Raw genomic sequence first — 24,241 nt, 5'->3', positions numbered from 1 at the left:
TAATAAACCCGCAACAAGAACTACTCCATAAGCTGGTATTTGTCTCCGTTGTTCGAAAATATATATCTCGTCGGCCTCTCCAGTGGAGCTGTCGAGTACACGTGTACTAGACGACACGTGTAATCCGTGTATTTAACTTATCTGTGTTTTAACCCGTGTACACGAATTTAAAAAATCTTCATTTACGTGAATCCGTGAACACGTGAATGTGACACGTGTTCACGAATATCCGTGAACGTGACACGTGTACACGAATATCCGTGTATGTAACATATGTAAACGTTTAGCCGTGTATACCTCAATAGGAAAATATTTAGAGAATTATGTGACAAAATCTAGGTAGAACTTGGAATGCTGGAATTATGCGTATACATATGTCGAACAACATATGCAGAAATAGATATCTTTCATCAAATTTTGATAAATATTTGCACACGTTTACACGTATCACACATACGCGGATATTCGAATACACGTGTCACGTACACAGGTACACGTGAATGAAGGTACCTTAAATCCGTGTACAACGGATTACGTGTACACGTGAATCTTAAAACACGTATCCAATCGAAAGCTCTACTCTCCACGGGGAAATCGATCAACTTTCCAGACATTACAACTTTTTTTTAAGTTTCCCTCTTATGGGAAGCCTCTCAACCGTTAGATTATATCAGCGTGATATCTCTAAAAACTCCTTGAAATTTATGCTTGATCTTGATTAAACACTGAATCCTATACGGGACGAGGGCCGAAATCGAGCCGAGAACCCTACCATTACTGATCACTTGTGTTAGCACAGAGCTACACGTCATCCCATACAACTTAAAAAATTTCTAGTTAGACAGATCTTAGCCCGGTACGTAAAGACGGATAGTCCTGGCGTGGAAACATTGCTCTAAAGTGCTGTGAAAGACCATTGTATTGAATGAAATAACATAATAAGTCTCTCAGTGTGCGTGACTTTAAAGTTACAGTTAGTGTTATACATTTCCTAATAATATTTCCTACGAGTTCTTTCAAATTTCTTCGATTTTGCCACAATAAAAGATTCAGAGAAAAAGTAAAATATACTTATCGTTAGTTACACAGATATACTACTTGATTTAATAAAATTTCTACAGCAAACACCGACGTTGTAACAAAGCCTATTCCAAACACATGTACACATTCATACGATAGGATTGATAATTGCATTTAGAATTATCATTTTTCGATAATATTCATCAACATATTAACGTGTACTCTTTACGGAATAGTTTAATTGATAAATATTTTTGCCATTATTATTTTTTTCATTGTGCCTTTAACACATTGAACTTACTTTCTTTATCGGAATCAATCTTTCTCGATTGGAATTTCATTTATGATAAATATGAAAAAAATATGTCTTATATTTCTAAACAAATGGCATTTATTGGCCAAAGGAACCTTTTGTGACTAAAAAGGATTGAATTTTGTAACATGTATTTTCATGCAAATTTGATTTATTCCATTTCGCTCCTTCGGTGAAAACGTCGCGATATAAAGCATAAGGTAATTTTAAAGCTCTGCATCAGCGAGCTCTTATGCATTCTCATTTTTTCCCAATATGCATATTCGCACAACATAGGAAAGTACTTCGATTCAAAAGATTTACAAATGGTTCATATATTGAAGAAACCAGAGAATAGATGTTTCTCCTTGCTTGCGGTCGCCAATTGTTATTGCAGCCACTAAAAGACCGCCGTTGTTAAAACTCAAATAATCGTAAGCTAAATCTTGATGTATTCCCGAAGATCAGTTTAGATTGAATTGAATCCCTAAAATAATAAGTTGCCACTTGAGTACTAATTGAATCACCGAGGCTAAATATTATATATGCAGATAATATCTTTTAAAACTAAATAATTGAATTGCAACGAATTCCACAGGATATAAATGTATACCTTGAAAAAAAGCTTACGGTTTTACGGATTACTTTTCGGTTTTATAATCTCGATAATTGTGCAGGGATAGGATATAAAGCTACAGCGTAACTCAATATTCCTCGGCCGTAGCGCGCGGTTTTCGATGCCAAACGGCTGTCGCAATTTCAGTAATAGCCAATGAGCCGAAAATTAGGACGATTCACCTAGCGTAGAAACGAGCGCGAATATTCACAATGTTGACGATCGACCCGGAATAATCCGCACCGGTCAGAATTGTTGGAGTACATTTGCGAATAACGCGAGTTGTGAATAACGCCAGGCGCGGATCATGATCGAACATCGAGATGTATCGAGAACACGGGATACGTTTAAATGTGAAAATGTTTGTACATATTTTTTTACATTCACGCTGCTCGATATTTCATTTTATTTCTCCCCATGCAGATTCACCGTTTACGTTATTCTGATATAGGCGCTCGTTTATTCTTGAAAATATAACGGAAAATGTACGCATGAGTGTTTTAACCGTCTACACACCTCTCCAGAAGTGGTGCTTTTTAAAGTTCCGTCCTAATGAGTTTGCCAATTACGATGAGTATAACGATAGATCAAGTGATCCATCAATTTGTAAGTTTTGCCGAGAATACTTCTTCAAGCACGACAGTTCTACCTTTACTTTCTCAATTGATAAAATACTCGAAGCGCAAACTATTAAAGGGTGTATAAAGCGAAAGGAATTCATTTTAATCGACATCAGAAGCACAGTTATGCAATAATATATTGTCCGAGAGAGAGAGAGAGAGAGAGAGAGAGAGAGAGAGAGAGAGAAAGAGAGAAAACAAAATATTACATTAAACAAACCATTGGAAATAAGTTGACATTTATAATTTTAATTAAATTCACCTCGCAATTTTAGTCATGCGCGTAACTTTACAAAAAATATTACACGTTGTATTTCTCATTCTTCTTCAACTCGATCTATTAGGTATTCAATAAAATGCTAAATGAATGACATTGTACAAGTAATCTGGAAATTTATATACTCGTTACAGGCGTAGAATAAAATTATTTATGTTGACTCTTTCAAGTATTCGATTCTCGTTATAAATAAAAACTTTTTGCATTATCTTTGCTTTCATTATTACGTTTTATGACAATCATACGCAGAATGTTTAATTAATACTTCAAAAATGAAAAAGTTTTATTTTTCTAATTGATTGTAATGGCAACTTAATTTTTTATCGTAAGACTTCAAGCAGAATCTGTAACATTTCGTCTCAGCTCGACTAAATTATTAAAATATTTATTATTAAAGCATGTATTAAGTAAATGGCCCGTGTTTATTCTATAGAATTTCAAGTTTATCCGTCGCGTTCACGTGAACGCAGTTATAAGAAAAATTTCTCCGTCGTCGTTTTCTCTCCTTTTTTTCTTTCTTTCATATTGCACCCGTCGGTTCGCGTCTCAGCCTATCTTGCTTCTGAAGACCATAATCTTGAGGAAGGGAGCATGCATTATCGTGTGCACAGATCCGTGAAAATAAGGTCTCGTTTTCCAACGTAAAGCAGGACGTACGAGGACCGAGAAAAGGTGCGAGCAGCATCACTTACGATAGCTGACCGAATACTCGTCGATACGCTTCCCCGTTTGTGTGCGCGTGTGTGTATGTGTGTGTTATTTTTACATTCTTTTACGTCTTCTTATTTGTCATCCCTTAATGTTTATTAACATCTTAAGCCAAATGTATACGTCTCGTAACAAAAGGTAAATTCGTTTTTATTGATCTGTTGGTGCTTTACACGCGAAAAGCGTTTCTATCGCTATTTCTCCCGCCATCACAGTTCAGGGAGAAAAAAGACTAGAAGAAGAAAAATGAAACCTCGAAAGGCGAGGACGCGAAACCCCCGCCAGGAAAGAATTGCTCGCCTCTCACCCTCTCGATATTCGCGACACTTAAGCCTTTGGCAAACATTTACACTAGCTATGTATAGAAATAAGAGTGAGTTTCATCGGTAAACTCTCTCAAACCACGAGTACAAACGAGAAGCTGAAGAACGACGTGAAGTGTAAAATTGTAGAGGCGGCAAGTTAATTTCTTATGTAGTCGATCGCGTGTCTGAAATTCTTCACGGTTTTCAACATTTAACTACAAGTGACAGTCCGCATTGTGTAAACGTTATGTTTGCGTAGCTGCATAAAACATTTTAATTGGACGCAAATTGGTACACTGCATGCACATAATACACTTTTTCGGTATATGTTTCGTGTGGCATATTGGTTAATAATCAAAGCGAGATGGTATACAGAATTATGGTATGCTGTTTTAAATTTAAAATTTTAAAAATATAATAATTGAAACGTTGTTTCGAAAGCTCAACATTATCTTGAAAATTATTATTATTATAATAATACAGCAAATATTAACTTGATTTTTGTTTGTAACCGTGAATCAATGATAAACAATATAAGAACGGCAGATTCAACAGGTGTTATACCGCGAAATTGCGTGGAGCAAAGTCCAAACAATAAGGAAAACGAGATCGAAAATACAACGGATTAGCCGTAAACCGTGTTACAAGAATTTAATTAAATTCGATTCTATAGTATACGGCCATGTGATATTAGCTAACGAAACACAACTGAACGCGTCACAAGTAAAACTTCTATTCCATTTTACATCAGGCACGACGGCACAGTCAGTCAGATGTACGTATATTAATAAAAAGTTTAATAACGCGCTATACCGATTATTTATGTAAAATAATAATTAATGAATAAAGAACTATAGGTTAGATATTGATATAAATGGACAATAAACGAAATATGTTTCAATTATTTACGTTAATCTGCATGTGCGAATTGTATTTGTGAGTATCGACCGGATATTCATATCGTTCTCATATATCGCGCTTTTTATTGATTAAACCTCTCTCTATTCGCACAACACAAAACGAATTATTACTGTATACCTGATTAATTGACCAGTATATTCAGTGCAATGACGAAAATATATCGTGATGGTTCGAACAAAACAACATCATTATTATATTAACGCGAACTCACACCTGCGTTTATCAACAACAAAATTTCATCGATATAGATAAAAGCGTCATTAAGCTAATTAATTTGTTAATTTGAAATATTACTTTTAACTAAATTACAAGCAGAATTATGTCACGTTTATTATGCATTTCAGGTTCGATAAGCAACATAGACGGCGCGGAATATCACTGCAACAAAACTGCCGTGCGAAAAGTAATCAGTGGAGTCGTTGGTGCAGCGAGCTCGGTAACTTCGATTCAGGTTGCCAATCTTCTGCGATTGTTTAAAATTCCGCAAGTAAGTAAACCTTTAAATTCATTTCGTCTAGTACAATGTTTTTCGACGACGAAGTTACACAAAATATTCCGCGAAAATTATGTCTCGAAATTCTTTTTCGAGCAATTCTTCCTCGAAAGCAGAATTCTTTTATAAACGCTTTTACTATGATGTTTAATGTTTGTCACGTGTATTTTTCCTTCGTCTAAAACGAAGCGAAAAACAGCGACAACAACAATATTTAAAGATTTATTAATTGCATAAAAATTGATGCACGAGTAGCAGATTATTTATGACATAAATGAAGTAAAAATTATAATTATAAAATGCTTCAAGTTTATAAATACTGAGGAAAATGTAATCCTGCTTTAGAAGATTAATAAAATGAAATAGTTAACGGACACGCCGAGAGAATTTTTTCTTAAAATATCCTGAAAATTATGTAATCGTGGGACAACATGGTATTTCGGAGTATTTTATGAGTTTATTGAAATTTTACCATACGTTTTACTAGTAATTATATTTAGTAGACATTTTATTAGTAAAATGTATAGTAAAATTTTTAACAACTCTGATAAAAGTCTTGAAAATGCCATGTTGTCCCACGATTACATGATTTTTACGGTAAATTTTAAGTGAACATTCTCTCCGTGCAAAGACAAGCATATAGGCATACAATAAATGTGTTTTTTATACTTTCTATACTGCTCTACTATTCAGAGTTAAGCAAGTACCGTTGTACTTCTGGAGGCCGGAGGATGAAAATGCCAGGTTAGATGGCAGTAAACCATGAAAACTTTATTCTTGTCGAAAGTTTACAGAACCTGCGGTTTAAAATCTTCGTACCGTGAAATCACCTCATCCAACGCTACTTTCCTTATAAGCCATTCGAGTCCCTTGGCCCGTTTTATCTCTCAGCGCTCTATTAGGTTGAGGTTGAGGTTTAAAGGGTGTTACTATAACACGTTATCCGTCCAGCCACGAAAGAGCCATATTGCCATTAAACTTTTACTAACTCTAGGTTATTCCGATATTTGTCACAGGTAAATTAAAATGAAATTTCGCTTGCGCCACAATTCGTAATTTCTTATAACCTGACGGCAAATTAAAATTTAGCGATCACTTTTGTAAGCAACATGATCAAAATTAAAGAAAATGGAAAAATACTTCTCACTATTAAAATTTTATTTCGTTACTATAAAATTATTTGGCCTAAGCGCTTAAATTTTTTATGATATATACGGTTTGCAATGTGACTAGAAATCTTTTAAATCACTTAAAACTAGTCCTCGACATGGATGTAGATCCGGCTAATAACTGTAGGCATATGTTCATTGCGGCAACTTGAGGACAAACTTGAACTTGTTGATCATCGAATAAGATACTCGAAACGTGAAGTCCTGTACGCAGTAACTTTGTAATAACAGTTCATCCAAAGCTCCTTCACTCAAAGTACCAATAGTCGATCCTGGTACGCGAGTTAGGAGATTAATCTGTTTATATCACCCACATTGTCAGGATCTCATTTTACGACGTCGGGTTTCTCGCCGTGATAGATACGTATATGGTATAGAGGTCGGGCGCGATAATATGCGCATTTACATGCAAACTTATGAAGATCGTATTAAGAAAGGCTCGAAACAGCAATTTGGTATGACAATAGGTGATAATGATTTTCAACTCGCATGAGTAGGATACGTGAGGCGATCAATGGCGTATTAAATAATTTATAGGCTCTTCGAAGACGCGTGCGCAAGAGGTACTTTGCATATGCGCCTGCAATCACGAATCGAATACTTGACGATGGATTTTAATACATTACGTGCGAAATCAGGAATATATAATACAGTTGGAGCATAGTACATTCCCAAGGGAAACGACGTTACGATTGTATACGATTCTTTCTTTCCGGCGACTCAGGTGTCTGTGGCAAAAGGGCGATTCCACGCGAAAACTCGGCTGTCGCCGATTCATGCCTCTGAGGCTCCATGACGGCGGAGTTTGAAAGAGATTTCGCGAGGATTTCAAGAAAGACGTGAAAGGATCAGACGGAATATAAGTCTAGGGAAACGGCGACGGATTTAATTTCAGTCCATAATTCTTTCAGTGGGATTTCTATCCATCTCGACGGCCGGGCATAGGTTTGCCAAACAGTGCTACGACATCGCGATCTGTATCATTATGCCAGAAACTGAGGAGAATTGCTTTCTAAAGCGGATTTAAGTTGCAGCTGCATAAGAAAACAAAATAATGCCGAATATCGCCCAAGTCGCAAATTCTCTTTTATACACAAGTTAAAATTAATAAAAAAAAAACCTGATAAAAATATGCAACTGCACTATTTTTCCCCCTTAAGTAATTTTTTAAATTAGTAAATTTGTTTTTATCGCCGAAAAACCCGTGCCAATCGACTCGCTGTACTGAATAATAATAACAATATGATGTTTATATAATGCAATATTCATATAAAAGATTTTAAACCGTTTTAAAAATAAAGATTATATGAGCAAATAATATGCATTAATATTTTATCAGACGCGAAGTTTGAATTAATCTTTGAATCGCGATATTACTGCAGTCTATAATAAATCCGTAATATCGGAACTTGCATTATTACTTTACCATACATTTCTAATTTATGCTCGCTCGAAACTTTAACTGAAGCTGTAACATTGTATTAGTGTCCGTTTCTTATTTATCGGAATCATTATCAACGAGTTATAAAACTTCCTACATTCGCTACATTGCAAAATACGCGAGTTTTACTTTTTTTCCCCACTTACTCTTGCTTTCTTTGACGTGTCTATTAAGCTAGTCGATCTTGCGAAACTTATCACGTCGGCGTTATGCTAAACTAGAAAACTGCTCGAGAATGTATGTGACGTAAAACGGGATCGCTTTTTGCTCACGACGTATTCCAAAAAATAGTTGCAAAACTTTTATGAATTTCCCCAACCCAGTCAATTTCATACTTTTGCTAAAAGCACGGAGTCGAGGTAACAAGTTCGTTTTCACGAAGAATTTTAGCGCTCGCTACTATTTCCGAGAACAGAGTGAACTTTCTAATAAACTTATTTCCAATCATTGCATGTTATTTGCACTTGTTATGGTAATACAATTTCAATTAAATATTTCACATATGGACTCGTATACTTTACGTGGTATATAAAGACACAAGTTTTGCTAGTGTACCGCATAAATGTTGATATTAATTTTTATTTAAACTTTTAATTTAAAAATTATAACATTTTAGTATTATTACTATTGCCGTTATTGTTATAATAATAAGCTGTTTTCAAATGCGAACTGCAGCTCGAACGACTGCTGCATATTAAATCGCTCTTTTTTATATGATAACAGAAACAGCTATCCGACCAAGAAGCTAAGCACCACTTGTCCCACAAACTTACCACATTTTTCTTTCATGCAACCTAGCAATTTAGTTTATCCATATTCATAACAGTTTTACGAGATCGGAAAGCGCTCGATCTTCATCACTTTCGCGGCAACTCGAGGCGAAATCTGATTAAAGTCGATCTCCGCCAATGACAGAACACGTCTCTGTTATTAAGAACTTTATCTTCTGGAATGACGTTTCATCATTCCGAGGCAATCAATCTTATAATTTCGATGGTACTTCTTTTAAATATTATATTGCCACGTTCGAGGCAATTGGGACAATCGCGAAAAATTTTTCGAAGCTATATTTTACATATACATATTAAGTTTTGTGATCTATTGGATATGTAAATGCATATATCGTCTGCATGAACGCAACAGCCGCAAAAAAATCAACGTTATTAATATGTTATAATATTTACAACGCTCAAGGCACGCTCTCGCGTGGCGCAAGAGACGTTTTCTGATTGGCTACATTATCCCGAAACGAAATACATTATTCATCATGTTAGCCGCGACTTATATCGACAGTATCGTTGCTCGTCACAGCGCGATCCGAGGCGGCTGCGGACGACCGCTTAGCTAAACGATTTCTCCGCAACTTGTCAACGCGGTGACGTACGATCGACGTAGAAACACAGGCATAACACCCCGCGTGAGCACCAAGCATGCGAGCGGAAAGTGCATACACGTCAAAGGGAGCTTCGCTATTCGTGTCAATCAGTATCCTACGTGTACACGTATGTACATGTGTCGCGACATGATCGACAAGCGAACAGGAGTCAGTTCACAGGATTCGATAACACACGCGTACAAAGACTCAAGGCAATTCGGTGAGAGGTAAGCTAAATTACAGTGCCGGTACTTATGCTCTACTATTACTCCGTATCAAGCCCTTTCGCTCGCGACTTTACACTCACGAGCATCTGAAAATTGTTAAATTTAATCGAAGTAGCAAGTTGGTGCGCGTCAGAAGTTTTACTCAATAAAATAACTTGTCAATCTGTACGAAGACTGTACTTCTAAAAAAAAAACTAATGCTCTAACGTCTATGATTGGCGAAGTAATAATTTTGCCCAGGAATAGCGCCCCTACAGTGTTTGCCCATACAAATAAGAAGCAAAAATTTTAAGTTGAAGTTAATTTATTTGATTGAATAATTTGGATTTCTGTGTAATTTTCAAAATTAAAAATATACAAGACCGTAGATATTGAAAAATGTTAATTTCTTATATGTAATAACTTTTCAAAAGAAGTTTATTGCAATATACTGATTCAATATTAATATATATATGTGTATATAATTAATGTTGGATATAATATAATATATGTATATACTATTGTATATATATAATATATTACACGCGCACGCGTGTTCATAACTGCTCTTCATTACTGTCTAATTAAAACAGGGTAGCGTTAATCGCATCAGTACGTCACCGACATCATAAATTTTAGGCACGATTTTCGCGAATCGAATTAGACAGAAAGAAAACGCTCGGCGGCAATTTCTGTAAGTGGATTTCCATCTCTGCCGGAGGAATGCCGAAGCTCGTGGGATTACGATCGAGATTCAAGACGTAAGCCGACGCGAACTCAAGTCAGTGAACTAAATAATGAAATCGCATCTTGCCAGCAAGCTGCATCGTCCTTACGAAATTTCTCACTTGGAAATATGCCGTGGCTTGATGTCGTAGCTTAGATTTGAATAACGATCGATAATCCTTCTTCCGTTGCTCCTCGATCATCGGCATATCTCTTGGTAGGGAACAGGGGGACGTAATACAAAAAATTGTGATCGGAAATTACTTCGCGCGAAAATTTTAGAGAGCAAGGAAGAGAGAGAGAGAGAGAGAGAGAGAGAGAGAGAGAGAGAAACCTTCATTTACATCTCATCGTCTAGAGACGAAAATCAGAAATAATCTGCGAAGAAAATAATTAGATTCTATCTAATCTACGAAGTCTTTGGACGGGTGCGATTTACATTATCCGATTAAAAGTATACTTATAATCGTTCGTAAAATTTTTTAATTAACGCGAACTTCATAACTTCGGCCGCCAGCAATTAGCATTTTTATCGCGATCCGATCCACCTCTGAATATTCTATTTGATTTGCGATAAATATCTTCAAAGTGGTTATTCTCTTTTCTCATTATTGTAATGAAACCCAAAATTTTTCATGTATACATTTAACATTTAATATAATTTATGCGATGTAAGGACGCACATAATCAATTTCAATAAGCTCAATTATGTGCTAAATTTCCAGGCACGTTTAATGACAATGCAATTTATATAAAGATTGATCGAAATAAACAATTAAATTAAAAGTTACGCGCTTATGTTAATAATTGAATCAAAGAAAATAGCGGAAATAATTTTTGAGTTATCATAACAATGCAGTCGATACGATATGAAATGTCTTTATTCAAACAGAATCGCATAAAGAATTGGCGAATTTACCGAACAATTCGAGAGAATGCCCTTACTCCATTTTATCGGCGTAGCGAATTGTGCTTGTAATTTCGCGTGGTTTGGGCGCAGCCGGTTCATTTCAATTAACGATAACATGGTTTCCTAGGTTTTACAAAAGGACTAGCTGCATTGGTATGAGCCCTAGACATGGTAAAAAACGCAAACATCTCGGCATAGAATTCGTATCACATAATCTCTAATTAACCGGCGAATAACAGTAAAACACATAATATGCTACATTATTCAGTCTTGACCAAACACGAATTTTCCGGTGTAAAATTGTGCAAAAAATCTAATGTGCAAGATTCAATTTTCCGTATTGACGATAAATTTTCAATCAAATATTATCAGCGGTTCTTGCTTTTTAAACACATATTGCAATGATGCGTGCCGATTCGTTCGTATCCTCTTTATCGGTTATTTTATGTAATCATGTATGTGATACAAATATAATTGGCAAGCTTTCTCATTTATATATGTTATGTATTTCGTCAAATAATAAATTGTTGTTGTGCACGCATCGATAAATAATATTAATTAAATTTATTATTTACTTCTTTCCATTTACATTCTATTTATAGTAAAACGAAGTCAAGAATTTTACAACTTCTCTCCCATTCCTCTCCAAGTATTGCCAATTGGAAATTTTCCAGACGTTTAATGCCATTGGCGATAAAAGTGGAAGGAGAAGCGAGAAAAAAATCTTGAGAGCTTGAATTTGTATCACGCGCGAATAATTAATGAAATTTATTCTTCCCGCCCACAAGCGCGTTTTATATATACATTTTTTCAATCAATATTTTCGCGTTTTAACGTCGAAGGCAAAGAAAAATACAGACGCCGTATAATCAATCGAGCAAGCCAATCAAGCGGACCGAGCCGAGGTTTTGTATGATTCTTCGATGCGGCCACGGTGCATGGTCGGACGAGCACGTTACTACAGTAGATAGTAACCACTCTGAATCTGACAAACCATGATAAATATATTCGCCATGGCGTGCAACTACCGCGATGTATGATAGGACGCGCGTTGTTCCGGAGAAAAGTAGCGCTGGTACCTTCGTGGCGTGAGATAACGCCCGCCTCGTTTCTCACTACATAAACTCATCCGATGCTTACGCATCGACGTCGCTTGTACAGATCGAACATTTTGAAATCTCGTTACTGGCCAAGACAAATCGAACGACGATCGAGGGCACAACCGAACCAGACCACCTATCGCGAGCGTAAAACGTAAACGAAAATCTACGATGGAGATTGCGGCAAAATTATAAGTAAACTTTGTAATAAAAAAATGTTATCTCATTCTCTATTTCGGGGCCAATCAATATTCTTTAACGAGTCAAAATACGGAGAGCGTGCGCGCACGGTAGGAATTTAACTTGTACAGTCATCTGAAAAGCCAAGTTGAAAATCATAAGAACGGTAATGGCATATCTTCGTCAAAGTTCTGCAAGGCGTAACGCGATTGTATCAACCGACAAGTCGATTTCGAGGGAGTCGCCTCGCGCCCGCCTTCCTCGACGAAAAGATGATTAATTATCCGCGTCGCCACATGCGGCTAACCCAAAATCGCCTATTCTTCGATAAGCGTCACAAATGGTAAACGAAGAACATTGTATGGAAAGAGGGAGAACTTGGCTCATAGATAAATGACAAACTGATGATAGAACTTATTATGAAGTTACGATGAAACGTATGACTTAGATAAACGATCCTTTATGTACCGCCGTCATCGTTTTCAGGAATACTCCGTCTCTCGAGATTAAATTCATATACTCGCGAGTAAATCATTATTTATATTAGATCGTCAAACAGCTAAGTGTATTTGATCTCGCCGTTCGTCAAATATCTATACTCTTAGACCCCTTAAACTTTGTTCTTTGAACACGCGACTCCACGGAACTTTGATTTCCGAATCCTTCGATCTGTAGCCGCTTAAGCCCGTAGATTCCGCGACCTTTCAGTCTTTGAATCCTTACATTGTTAAATTCTCAAATCTTTCTTGAATCTGGAAGCTTCATAACTGTTTGATTATTTATACTTCTCGAGCTTTGATGCTACATCCCCTTCCCGGGCGCTTTAATATTAAGATTGCCAAGATACTTTTAGTGAACGTTTTATCACTGCGTAACGTTACGAGATCCGGTGAGATGCAACTCCGGATTTTTACAGTGTAATATGGATCACTTTAAAGAGCATCGGACGATACAATTAACCGGTTATCTTTGCTCTTCTCTCTCGAGGAAACCATACGAGTTTGCACATGGTGACTCTCTAAACATTACACGTTTTCGCTCTCTCGGTATATCCCGGCAGTAAAATCGGAGAATTCGAGGCTAGCAGTAACGACTGCCACTTTCAGGAGGATCCAAGTTTACTTCGCTTTTAGTCAAGCGCAACCACTCGCCGGCAATCACGAACAGGATTACCCAATGCCAACGCAAATATCCGTATTCTATAATGTCGTGTGCAACGCAATGAAAAACCCGATATCGTTCTTCGATAGGCTTCAGGATTAGAAACAAATTTAAGAGGGGAATAAAACTTTTCAACGTCCATACATTTTGTATAAGATTTAGGAATCGAGAACATGTGAACGATAAAAATTCCACGTGAGTTTTATATCAACGTTATTACACCACCGAATACGGAGACTTCGACATATTGACACAGCAATCTTTTTACATCGTAGAAATCTACGACATTTCACAAAGAGAGGAGAATGGTTTTATAAAACGATCGAACGTTTATAGATTTATAGTCTTCAGATTTATAATTCTTCCCTCCCTTATTTATATTCTACTAGAATATACGGCGCTTCGCGCGCGCTGTTTATAATTGAGCATTGTATATTTTTAAAAAATTTGTATACATGCAAAGAAGGTATTGTATGCGCAACGTCAATTTAAAATAAAAGGTAATTTATCACTCACTGACACGACTCGCAATAGCAGCGTTGTACATCGTTAACTGTATATGTATGGTAAACTGTAAAAATACAAATATGTGTATGATTATTATAGAATAATTATAAAATCGAAATTATTGTATTAAATATACTTTATATTTTATCTTTTTTAAAACAGGTATTTATTAAAATAATTATATAGAATATTGAAAAAGTCTCCCTCTTAAATATAGACTCACAAAATTTTATACGTATGGTTTTGTCTGCAACACTTATTCGAATCATCGTTCGAATGATTTGAATGACAGAACAAAAACAGATGCTCTATTTTGCACAAGTAGCAAATAATATAAAAATGTAAAACACTCACCTTACGATTGCTCCGACGTTGCCCGATGCCTCCTGGACCTCCTCCTCCTCTCAGATTTCCTTGTTGCATTAACACAACACTCACTCGCGAAAATCATCGATCGCGCGAAATTTCGGGCACTCCCGTACGCGACGTGAAATACCGCGAAACGCACGAAATATTATTAACAAATATCGAGTGACTCTCTGTCGTACAAATTACAACTTGCACTTTTGATTCGGAGGAAGTAAAATAATGGATAAATCAGCGATATACAACGCGACGCGAGCATCGGAATCCTCTTCATTGCGACTTCTGGTCATTTCAACTGTCAAAAACTTAAATTGCTCACAATCAGTACAGAATGCTGCTCTGTAGTTGCAAGCATAATCTGCGGTAAAGTAGTAATTAGTCCGCAACAAAACGATGTATCACAATCTTTATAGTCATTCAATCTAATCCTCGAAGTGAATTATGTGAGCGGAACCTGCGGCGATAGTTGTGATTAATTGCAATAGTTATTCGAGATAATGTAACAACGCGCGATAAGCCACTTTCTCTACTTCCTGCCCGTTCGAGTCGCGAAGAACGACAGAGCGAATTACAGCGCAAATGCCAAAGCCGCACAAGTTTCTTTCTCTTTTCCCGAAAATAGAATAGATTACACGAAAACGACAGATAATTTAGAAGCGCGGTGCGTAAACGGGATGTAATCGCAACAAAGTACCACGGTTTACGTTCGTATCTTACAATGAGTTAGTCTCGTGAAAGCTACGTTGATAAAAGCCGTCGCTTGAACGTGCAAATAATTTTTCACTACAAGTTATAATCTTTAGTCGATGAACGTTATTTGTTAATAATAAACGTGTACAAATCAATAGCGTTTTACCCTCACACTCGTCGCGATCGCGTCTTGGAAATCGATAACGCAAAAGTAATACGACGCACGGAGCGACTGTCGCCACTGCTTGCCGGCTCGACGTTCGGCGAGCGAGTGATATCGCAGCGACCTTCAGGCACACGATGGCACGCAAAAACATCGTACGTCACCGCGCCGAGTGAAAAACAACGAACGTGGAGAATTCGTTGTCCCGCCTACGACATTGAAAATTCTATACCCAGTGTGTATGAAATTCCACGATAAATCTTTCGCAAGGATCAAGCTTGGCTGCGAGAATGAAAAGGAGACTAAATCTTTGCAACTACAGAGCAGCTTTCTGTGCCGAACAATTTCAGTTTTTGGCAGTTGAAATGATCATAAATCGCAATGAAGTAATTTCAAGTTAGCGCTTTGATCTTTGGACGTACAGATTTCACGTGCGAATCGCGCGAGATATTTGTCTTGCCGATTAACCGAGCATCGATAGCGAATCGCGAGGATTCAGCGATCACGCGATGACATCGATCGCTGATTGTTCACAGAGAGCGATCGCGGTTCTCCCCGTACTTGTCGCGAACGCGTATCGCTGAAAAATAATACGATACGCGGAGCGGCGCGGGCCGCTAACCGACTCGTTCGACTGTCGCCGCGCGAATGATTAGACACAATGAGAATAGACCGTTCTCGCCCGAAGTGTTTACGACGCGGCTATGTCATTTCTCGGAACCGGCGCTTCCCACATAAATAATTTTACGAAATAACTACCTTAAATTCTAGTTACTATAAGATTAGAGATTTTACCTCAATAGTTGATACAAATGTATATTTCTAAATTGCAAATCTTCATTTATTGTGGGCAAATTATGGAATTATTTACTTTAATAATAATATAGATTGGTATTAAATACTTTATTAGAAATAATATTGCGCGCGCTATTTAGTTTAATTTATATTTATTTTATATTAGTTTTAATTTATATTTATTCATGATATTTTTTACGCATTAAAAGTTTCTTCATGGAAGAAGAAATGATGTAATCTGACGTTGAGACACTGTCGAAATACATATTACATGATCTCCGTACTGACAGCTACTCGTGGTACAAAGCCAAGCGAAAAAATTAGCATCGCGGAACAGCGTCAATAATTAAATCTCTTATATACCTTTTTAAAAAGATTAGTTATCGTTTTTCTCTCATTGGACTAAGAATTTCTTTTATTCTCCTTCACTCAATAAGATATTTAACTTTAATTTCTTTTTCTTTAACTTTTTGCTTAGTCTTTAACTTTCTTTAGGATATTTTTACACAACTGTCAAAATTCACATGCGAGCTGAAGCATGACACGAATCTAAAAGAGAAGTAAGGTCTCAACTGTTCGATATTATAAACGAGATTCACGCCAGTAGCAACTCTTTTTTTAGAAAGGGATAAGATATTGATTATGCATTTTCGTTTTCTATATTATTTTAATAATAAGGACAACAGCTTTTATTTTGTTCCTAGTATTTGCAAGCTTTTAACAGAAAGCGTTTTATTTGAATAATACAAGCAAATTAATAAAACTGAAAAGTTTAATCGAAGACAGAAAGGGAACGTAGATGTTTGAATACTAAGAAATTAGGTAGTTTTAAGCCGTTAAACTGAAATGATGAAAACTGTCAGAATCCAAATTGATACTGTAGATTTCATCATAAAAAAATTTGTCAAAGTTTGAAGGTGTTTAGGAACCTTGTCACTGAGAAAATTATATAATAAAATTACATACATACAGTTTATGGAAGATTATTGTAGTCTTAGAGAAAAGAAATGAAAAAGATATGAAACTTTGCAAGCAGAACGAGACTACATAATTATTCAAACTAATTTTCAGCTTCGTTAAGAGACTCGTTTTTTTTATTTAACTCAATGTTGTATTAATTTGACTTCAAATAGTTTTCATCATTTTAGATTTTGTACCCTTACGAAAAAGTAACGAACTAATTACAACAGTAAAAAATTACTGTATATCAGTAATTGAATTATCAAAAATTACTAATGTACAGTAATTATCTAATAATTTTTTCATTGCTTTTCCATAAGGGGTATACGCGCAGAGAATTTTTTCTTAAAATTTATCTTGAAAATCATATAATTGTAGGACAACATGGCATTTAAAAAAACTCTCATAAAATTGTTCGAAATGCCGCGTTGTTTCACGACTACGTGATTTTCAGAATAAATTTTAAGAGAAAATTCTCTCCGTGTATATTCTAAGCTGATAACCTCATATAAATAACGGTTTAGTTGCAAATTTTTAGAGATTTATTGATTTAAGTAAAGTAACTTGAATATAAATTAAATCTCAGGAGGTAGGAATATTCGAGAAACGCATGGTTAAACGTAAACAACGTCATTTATCTACATCATGCGTTTCACTGCATTTTACATAAATACAAGTAAAAATATTTTATGCATAACATATATAAATATCACATGAAAAATATTCTCTTGTTACAAAACTGTGTAACAATATTGTACGCGACCAACGTTATAAAATTTACAGCAAGCCGCTCGTATGTGAATAATTTAAGACGAAATTTTGGCCATTGTGTTATAGGTTTCCTATTTCTCGACAAGTCCAGAGCTTTCCAACAAACAACGCTTCGAATATTTCACTCGCACCATACCTAGCGATCACTATCAGGTCAAAGCGATGGTCGACATTGTACTGACGATGGGTTGGAGCTACGTTTCCATCATTTACGAGGAGAGCAACTATGGTATAAAAGTAAGTGCTTCATCGTAATATCTGGTTTTAAATTTATATGTGTATTAAAAAATACGCAAAGCTATACACATTGTAAATTTGTGTTGCGATTCTGTTACAATTATATTTAATCTATTTTTCTATCTAGATTATATATGCAGTACATACTCGTATGATACGTAGAAAGAAAAGCAAACAATCCTTTTTGCACAATTGTTTTATCGCGTTAAAATCTGTTACAAATTAAATAATAAAATATCTTTCTTATTAATACTTACAGTTATTGTAGCTATGGTTGACTCTGAAAAATATATACATTGAAATATTCAAATAAATCTTAATATTAAAAATGTCTTACTCAAACATAATACTATTTTGCTCCAATATTATTATATACAATGCCATCCGCAAAGCTTTCAAGCTAAATCAAATATTTGTACATAAAAATATAGCAATATACGAATGTGAAATAAATTAATGTGAAATTGCAACGACTTTTCTGATAACTTCATATAACTGCATGTTAATAATTTATGGAATTTGAAAAAATAGCAAATAAAGCTAACAGGTGTTTTATCATAATATCCTTAATTTTTTAAATTAATTATGTAGCAATATTTAAGAAAATATGTTCTGTTTAAAACTAGAACTAGATCATCTTTAATATACCTAATGTTGCCAATATTATTCTTTCAGTATCGTATCAAAATTGTATCTTTGTTATGACGATATTGTTGACATTTGCAGCATGAAATAACATTAATTAAATCAGTAGAAATTAGTTTTTAATTTTAATATTTTGCATTTCAAATAGCTACCGTAATTTTGTATGTTCAATAAAATTAGACACCAATAACATATTCGGAGCACAGTAATGAAAATTTTACGTTATGTTATGAGCGATACATGAGCTACGTAACTCGAAAATTATCTCATCTAAATAGATCTTCGCGACTACAGTCTGGGAGATAAACGAATCGATAAATCGTAATATTCGCAGAAAATAAATGTGAAATAAACGAGAATAAATGGAAAGTGAACTGGTATTTTATTCCCGGACGCGGTCCATTATAATAATTCACAATGGCGCGCAAATAATTTCGACTTCCCTTTTCGACGGCCACCTCTCATCTCACAATCCGGCGGATATTTAATGTTACGTGAAAATTATGGTACCTTTTGTTTGCTCGTATACGATCAAATAACTCGGAAGAAATCGTGAGATACGTCTTTTTCGCAAGTGCAATATTCTGGCTTTACAGTAAGAGTTTCTGTGTCTTCCCCTCCCCCCTCCTATCTCTCTCACTCTCTCTCTCTCTCTCTTCTGTCTCAATTTTGCTAGCATGTAAATTTTACATACTTTACTGTATATAGGTACTTATATACTTAACATTTCAGTAGCATGCCTCTTGCTGCTAATTAAGACTATTTTAATTCTGTGGCAAGTTTATTTCGCCGAGTTGTTTGATCTCGCCGAATGTCTGGCAAATAAATTTCACGTGAATTTCATGAACGATGAGAATTTACAGAACGCTTAATTACAGTGGAGTGCTTATTGAAATATTCTCCTAAACACTCCAAGGTAGAAACAGGTGTATTTCCATTGTCTTAATAATTGATGAGCCTTTTTAGGAAAAGATACACGTTGCGTTTTAATTATTATAATATTTGCCGTTTCTAAGGAACGGCGACATTTTGACCTGAATATTGATACTGCTATATTCTGAACGATACGATGAAATTATTATCTCATTAATCGCTGCACACAGTTATTGAGTTACTCATTCCGCAGCCAACTACTCACGATAGTGACGTTTGCGTCATTTTATTCGTATAACTCCCTGCAGCGCATAAACAGGGACAGCTTGTAATCATCGATTGCAGGTTATTGGAAATCGTAAATACAGCATGGTAGACGCGGTAATTCGACATCCTGATTCCGGTTACAAATTATTACCTGGCTTTTTGCATCGAATTGTTTTCCTCGATGACGCAAAGATATATGGCACAAATATGCTTCCACAACAACGTGTTTTCACGGAATTCGCGTAACGCGGGCAATTCGCAACTCTGCAGAGAAGATATTTCAAAAGCCGGGCGTAATTATGCCAAACAAACGTTTCTATTTTTAGTAATTATTACCACGACGTTGGCTCTTCATAAATTGTTCTATATGCGCCAAAAAAAAAAGCGCGAATTATACGATAAAATAGACGCAGGGGCGACAGAGCAAGAAAAAGAGAAAATTGTAGCGAAGGATTTAAATGTGTATCCGTGAAAAGGAATTGTAATTGAAAGAGAACGAGACGTTTCTTATTAAGGTAACTCTGATAACGATAAACGCCGAATTAAAATAAACGAACTATTTAATGGGACGCCTAGTCGTTTATCTATTTCCGATTTGAAAAGTACGGCGCTTGATGAATGCGTAATTGAGAAATATAAAAGTGGCGCTTTCACCGAAGGAAGAAAACGATAATCGGCGACCCGGCAGTTTCATCGTAAAAGCGAGAATAGCGCCGTCCTCAATCAGTTGCACTCGTGCCATGAAAAATTCATAAACGTCTTCGCCGCGACACTTCGTCGCGAAATATATCTTCCCATATGTACACATCACGTACAGGACATATACGCTACCTTATTATTTCTGTAACAGATTCCGCCGTGACGTTTGTGTCTGCAATCTAGAAAACTAACGCGAAAATCCACGGGAAAACATATTCGCTTTTTCCCTTTCCCCTTTTCAATTTCTCTTCGCGTTTTTGTTTACGATCGAGTGATAAACTGAAAAAAAGGAACGAATTGAAAATAACGAGACGCCTTTCTTTTCGCGAAAATTTTCCTTACAACCTCGCATATGCCTCGTACACGAAAAAAAATTGTAGCCGCCGTAGCTAAAAACTGCATGTAGTAATTAAACTTCATTTGTAAAATATGGACAGTTAATATTCAGTTGTGATAGCTAATATTTTGCTACTGTGTCTATTGTATTAGGTGCGACAGCAAAATCATTTGCTGTGGTTCAAAAATGTATGGTTGTGGTAGCAAAATATTTTTGGCAAATCATGATTAGTTACGGTAGCAAACATTTGTTTTTCAGCGTATATTCTGGTGGACAGAATGGTTGCGACACTTTTTTTTTTAATGAATTTAAGAACGTGCATTTAGATTCAGATTCCGAAATCTTCTCCAAGGAATATTTTACTCGATGGCCATTCCGAAACCATTTCGAGTGTTTCCGATCTATTTCTCGAGTAAAATTTTCCTCAGAGAAAATATTTTGGAACGTAAATCTGAATCTAAATGCACGTCCCTAAATTAATTTTTTAAAAAGTTTTGCAACCATTCTGCTTATCGCCGTACGTCTTTGTGCACATGATATAAAGTCGGCGGAGGATTACAAATTATAAAAATATTTTCTAGGCTCTACCCGAGTATATCCGTTTCGAGGCAATAGATTGTAATATATTGTATTCATCTGTGATATTCTTACACGCAATTTTTAACGTTTGAATTTTTCCTGTGGTGCCCGTAGGATAAATAATACATTCGGATTTCATGAGATTAAGTAATACAGAACATTTTACCGCTACATTTATTATCGTTTTAAATAACAAATTTCGATATATCGATTAATGATGTATATGAAAAAAGAACTCTTCGTGATTTTTTTATAATATCTCATTTTTCGTACACGCATTTTATTTACGTCTGTAATAAAATTTTCACAAATCCCTTGCCTCGAAATGGAAATAAAAAAAATCACCTGCCGACGCGCAACAACGGACGTTGTAACGCTACGTTAATCTGCAACGTACAAAATATTTTTTCCCATTGAAGCGGCGAAGCCCAAAATGATCAATACTTGCAAAAATAATTATCGCGCCCGTTAAACGTTTAAACCGTCTCTTTAACAGACGTCTGATTTCGAAATGCTAATGCGGCAAACGATCGCGGTCGCCGCTGGCGGCTGCATATATCCGCGTTAACTCGCTCGCATAATTAATTCGCGGGGGGGAAAAAAAGCGCGCGAGTAAGTGAGAGACGCGACACGATATCGCTCCTCGCACACCGGAGATCGAACTCGGCGAATCGTGTCGGAGTTAACCTCGAACGAGCGGGTATTGTACGAGCAAAATGAGCATCGCGTAAAGCCAGCGCCGCACTATGCGCGATTCGTAATCCGCGATTTGTAATTTGTATATTTGTGAATAGTGTTGAGGAAAAATTCGCCATTCGCAGTGATTCGCTAGCCGAGCGATTTTTGGGCGAAAATAGTGTTCTCTTGACTAATTGAAACTTAACTAATTGTAGACTTATGATACAAGAACTATAACAACAGGTAAAAGTTAAAAGTTGTCCAAGTTAACACGAACGAAACGACGAATACAATAGTGTGGTAAGTAATAAATTTTTCCTGCACTGAAAACAATATCTGGTAGATTCAACCAGTCGTCTGTTCGAAAATGGACGAATCAGAATTCCTTTAGGATTTACCAGATGTGTAGTGAAGTCTAGCAATAATAAAATAATAACGAATGTCCAACAAATTTCTGCGAATCACGAATTACGAATTGCGCATAATGTGGCGTGCGTGCGTGTGGGCGAATCAAGTCGCCCGCTCTCGGGATAAAGTGGCGGAATCCGCCGCGGGGCGGCAAAATAATAAACGAATAACAATTATACATGCCTGCCCCACGCCGTCGCCCGATGCCTCCCTCTCTCCCCCGTGGTTCTGCCGCACCTTTTGCGTCGCCGGCATGCTCGACGAGGCGACGTCCTCGCGCGAAAATATCGTCACAATCGCGCGGCACTTTGCATGGTACTTCCGGTATTAATCTCGCGGCGCGGCGCGCACTTTATTGCACAGTGACGAAAGAATGACGGCGTAGGAGCCGCGAAACGAGGCTGCACGATCCGCTCGGCGCGTTCCGCGACGTCCCGCGGGCACGGTCTTAAGCCAACGGCACACGATACTATTTTTCCTACACTGAAAACAATATCTGGTAGATTCAACCAGTCGTCTGTTCAAAAATGGACGAATCAGAATTCCTTTAGGATTTACCAGATGTGTAGTGAAGTCTAGCAATAATAAAATAATAAAATATCGAGCCCTATCGTGCTGACTACAGTTTTCGCTAGACTTTACTACACGTCGGGTAAATCCTAAAGGAATTCTGATTCGTCCATTTTCTAACAGACGACTGGTTGGACACGATCCAACATGGCGGAGAGAGAGAGAGAGTCCGCGAGTCGCGCGGCAAACTTCATTTGCTCCGCTGTAATTTTCAATATTGATCTTCGGCAAAAGACAAGGCAAAGAAGAAAAGAAGAAGCTTCGCTGTAACACTCGCCGCACCCCTTCTGCACTTTGATCAAGTCGAGATTATTTTTTACGCGCTACACCGCGAGCGGCCCGAGAAGAATAGATGTGTGGATTAAGAGCGACGAGGGAATTATTCGGAAACAATACGAATTTGATTGAAGCTTGCGATCGGTGTGTTAAATGACCGATTTGCGAACATTGTGTCCACCCTCCGCGCTCGCCGAATATCAAAACGCGATTAAACACGTGGTTGATGACGTCAGCAGAGACCGCTCGCTAATTAAACGCGTCGCTCGATTTAGGGTACGCTCGTCCCTTATCCGCGTTCCCGAGAACGACGGTAACTTCATTCCGACGACCCCCGCGCGACACGGCGCGATAGCGAGTCGGGCTGACGGTTTGAGAACGCGACGTACCGCGATATGAATTCCACGAAGCGCATGTATTTTACCTAAATAAACATTCGGCACGCCACGGATTCTCCGTAATCTGGCTCGCCAGCGATTCGCGCATCGCTTCGCGTTGCGATTCCGGGAACGCACAGTGAAACAGTTGCAGTTTGAATCGATGTAAAACACAACGAGCGCGGATCGATTCAAATTTGAAGCGCGCCACCAAGGAAATCATTATCGCCCGTATGCGTAACGAACAATGACTCGTACCGTTCACGCGTGGTTGCCACCATTTGAACAAAGGCCTCAAAGGACTGTAAGGATTCGCGCGAAATACCTGACGCGCAACGGAAAACGCACTCGACGTACCAGCGATTCGCTCATCGCGGGAATTAATCGAATGGGACGATTAGTCGCTAGTCGACTGTGTCGACTCGAGCAGCGCGAAGATGTAAAACCGGAATCAAACGAAAACACTTAAGGGGATGCTGGAGTGGTTTGATTTACCGACAGAGTCGCATACAGTTTTTGGGGG

At 37.0% G+C, this 24,241-nt stretch overlaps 1 protein-coding gene across 1 annotated transcript in view; it reads left to right on the top strand.

Moving 5' to 3' along the window:
- Positions 1–24,241, top strand: part of LOC105564593 — a 92,403-nt gene that overhangs the window by 48,951 nt on the left and 19,211 nt on the right. Inside the window, exons 2-3 of the mRNA XM_012017074.1 lie at positions 5,104–5,246; positions 17,839–18,009. Of these exons, the coding sequence (XP_011872464.1) occupies positions 5,104–5,246; positions 17,839–18,009 (314 nt within the window). The remainder of the gene's footprint in view (positions 1–5,103; positions 5,247–17,838; positions 18,010–24,241) is intronic.

This window comes from Vollenhovia emeryi, unplaced genomic scaffold, assembly GCF_000949405.1.
Source record: "Vollenhovia emeryi isolate VEMERY1.0 unplaced genomic scaffold, V.emery_V1.0 DF939162.1, whole genome shotgun sequence".
NCBI classification, from domain to species: Eukaryota; Metazoa; Arthropoda; class Insecta; order Hymenoptera; family Formicidae; genus Vollenhovia; species Vollenhovia emeryi.
Note: the sequence above shows the minus strand (reverse complement) of the source record. Positions and strands in the feature narration are given on the sequence as shown.